Genomic DNA, 2,500 nt, shown 5'->3' on the forward strand with positions numbered 1-2,500 from the left:
AGTTCATTCAGCTCGTTAATACAGATCAAGTCCGTCTCTAGATCACGTTACCTTTCGCTTTGTTAGTCGGGAATAATTTCTCCGCTTTGTTCAGGAATTTTATGGCCTTTTCCTTGTCTCCTGCTTCGAGGGCCTTCACCGCTATATTGATACATTTTTCCGCTTCGTCTCTGTTGCCTTCCATGTTTTTTTTACCCCTCTGTGCTTTTTTTTTTTCGGCCCACACCTCTATTCCAACAAACCCCGCCTCGTGTACGAAGGGCTCGTGGCTGCATGAAGCTATTCGATTGGTCAGCTCCGCTGTAACTCAATTACTGACAAATCCTAATCCAGGAGGCGGGCTTTATTAAAAACGGGTGCGGAAATAAAACACGCCGTTTGGCTCAGCTGATACTTGCGTAGCATAATCTGAGCATCCGTGTTATTACTTTCGTCTTCTTCTGACACGCCATTATTCATTAAATAATCACGCGTGGATTTAAACACCGTGTACTATTAAAACAGTTCATATGTAAAATAACGAGAATGTATACATAGTGTTTAGGGCAAAACTCTAAAATGTGCAAAATCAACTAACCCACTGAGATAAATGTTATCATTTATTAATGCTATAAACATCACAGAGTTAATATTAATATCAGTAAAACCATGCTGTGTATTACATGATAAACGCTCATATAATCGTGATTATTTATTATTATTATTATTATTATTATTATTTAGTAGTAGTAGTAGTAGTAGTATTATTATTGTTGTTGTTGTTATTAGCTATGAATAATTATTAGTCAAATAATAAACATAAAGGGTAGAAAGCACAATGTTCACTAAGCAATAATTATTATTAAAAATAAAACAATTATTTTACAATATGACACTTTTAATAAAGGTTATTTTGTAAAATACGTTAAACTAAAATATTAAGCTATTCTAATGGGCTAAAGTAAAAAAATGTAAATGAAAAATTAAATACATAACATTTAAATTTGTGTTTTTAAACCCTAACCATTGATGTGACTGCTTTATAAAGTAAATAAGGAAATGTGTGACGTGTGTAAGGAGGCGGATCAGGCGCAGGTTTATGACGTATGTGACGCGCCAGGACGTGATGTAAACATGGCTGAAGGCGGCAGTACGAAGGCTATGAACGAAAACGTGCCTGTTTATGAACACGTCGAAGTGAATACTAAAGCATTTCACATCGGGAGCTTTAGAGATTTATGGCTAAGCGTGCTGAAGCCGGAGGATTACTGCTTTAACCAAACAGACAGTGAAGTAGAGGATGCAGAGTTTATAGAGACGATGGGAATCACACCTGATACTCTGCAGGAGCTGAAAACTATCTGCAGGTAAACTTTATTATCGCTCACTAACTCATCTATTATTACATTATGTTCTGTTCTGTTTGTCCAGGACAAGGTGGAAAGTGTTCACTATTCAGTTCCTGCACTAATTCGGCTGAAAAGATTTATGTCCAATAAAATGCACTTAATGCTTCACCACATCTAACGTATTCCCTTTACACACCACTAGACCCTTGTTGGCTTTAGTGCCCTTTTTATTTTATTAAATATTATTAAACAGTACAAAACATCAAAGCATTATCAGTACACATATGAAACACAAAAAAGAAAAAATACGTAAACACAAATAAATTGCCAGGGTAATAATACAACAAAAATGCAATATAGGTTATGTAAACATTAAGAGGACAAAAAGGATGAATAAAGAGAAACAGTTTTCATAGATTTGGGATTAATAGAACATTGGATGGTTTCAATATATGGCTTTAGTGCCCTGATCAGTGACTCGTATAGGAGTGATTCAGGCACAAGTGACTCGTATAGGAGTGATTCAGTCCACAAGTGACTCGTATAGGATTGATTCAGGCACAAGTGACTCGTATAGGAGTGATTCAGGCACAAGTGACTCGTATAGGAGTGATTCAGGCACAAGTGACTCGTATAGGAGTGATTCAGTCCACAAGTGACTCGTATAGGATTGATTCAGGCACAAGTGACTCGTATAGGAGTGATTCAGTCCACAAGTGACTTTTATAGGATAGATTCAGGCACAAGTGACTCTTATAGGATTGATTCAGGCACAAGTGACTCGTATAGGAGTGATTCAGTCCACAAGTGACTCGTATAGGATTGATTCAGGCACAAGTGACTCGTATAGGATTGATTCAGGCACAAGTGACTCTTATAGGATAGATTCAGGCACAAGTGACTCTTATAGGATAGATTCAGGCACAAGTGACTCGTATAGGATTGATTCAGGCACAAGTGACTCGTATAGGATTGATTCAGGCACAAGTGACTCGTATAGGATTGATTCAGGCACAAGTGACTCGTATAGGATTGATTCAGGCACAAGTGACTCGTATAGGATTGATTCAGGCACAAGTGACTCGTATAGGATTGATTCAGGCACAAGTGACTCGTATAGGATTGATTCAGGCACAAGTGACTCGTATAGGATTGATTCAGGCACAAGTGAC

General features: G+C 37.4%; 2 protein-coding genes across 2 annotated transcripts in view; one reads left to right on the forward strand and one right to left on the reverse strand.

Annotated features, from left to right (window-relative positions):
* dnajb14 (DnaJ heat shock protein family (Hsp40) member B14) overlaps positions 1–211 on the reverse strand; it is a 17,351-nt gene extending 17,140 nt beyond the window's left edge. Inside the window, exon 1 of the mRNA XM_060873250.1 lies at positions 52–211. Within this exon, the coding sequence (XP_060729233.1) occupies positions 52–184 (133 nt within the window). The 5' untranslated portion in view covers positions 185–211. The remainder of the gene's footprint in view (positions 1–51) is intronic.
* Positions 212–1,059: 848 nt separating this feature from the next.
* snapc3 (small nuclear RNA activating complex, polypeptide 3) overlaps positions 1,060–2,500 on the forward strand; it is an 8,513-nt gene continuing 7,072 nt past the window's right edge. The window contains exon 1 of the mRNA XM_060873251.1: positions 1,060–1,346. Coding sequence (XP_060729234.1) covers positions 1,114–1,346 — 233 coding nt within the window. The 5' untranslated portion in view covers positions 1,060–1,113. The remainder of the gene's footprint in view (positions 1,347–2,500) is intronic.

This window comes from Tachysurus vachellii, chromosome 6, assembly GCF_030014155.1.
Source record: "Tachysurus vachellii isolate PV-2020 chromosome 6, HZAU_Pvac_v1, whole genome shotgun sequence".
Lineage (NCBI taxonomy): Eukaryota > Metazoa > Chordata > Actinopteri > Siluriformes > Bagridae > Tachysurus > Tachysurus vachellii.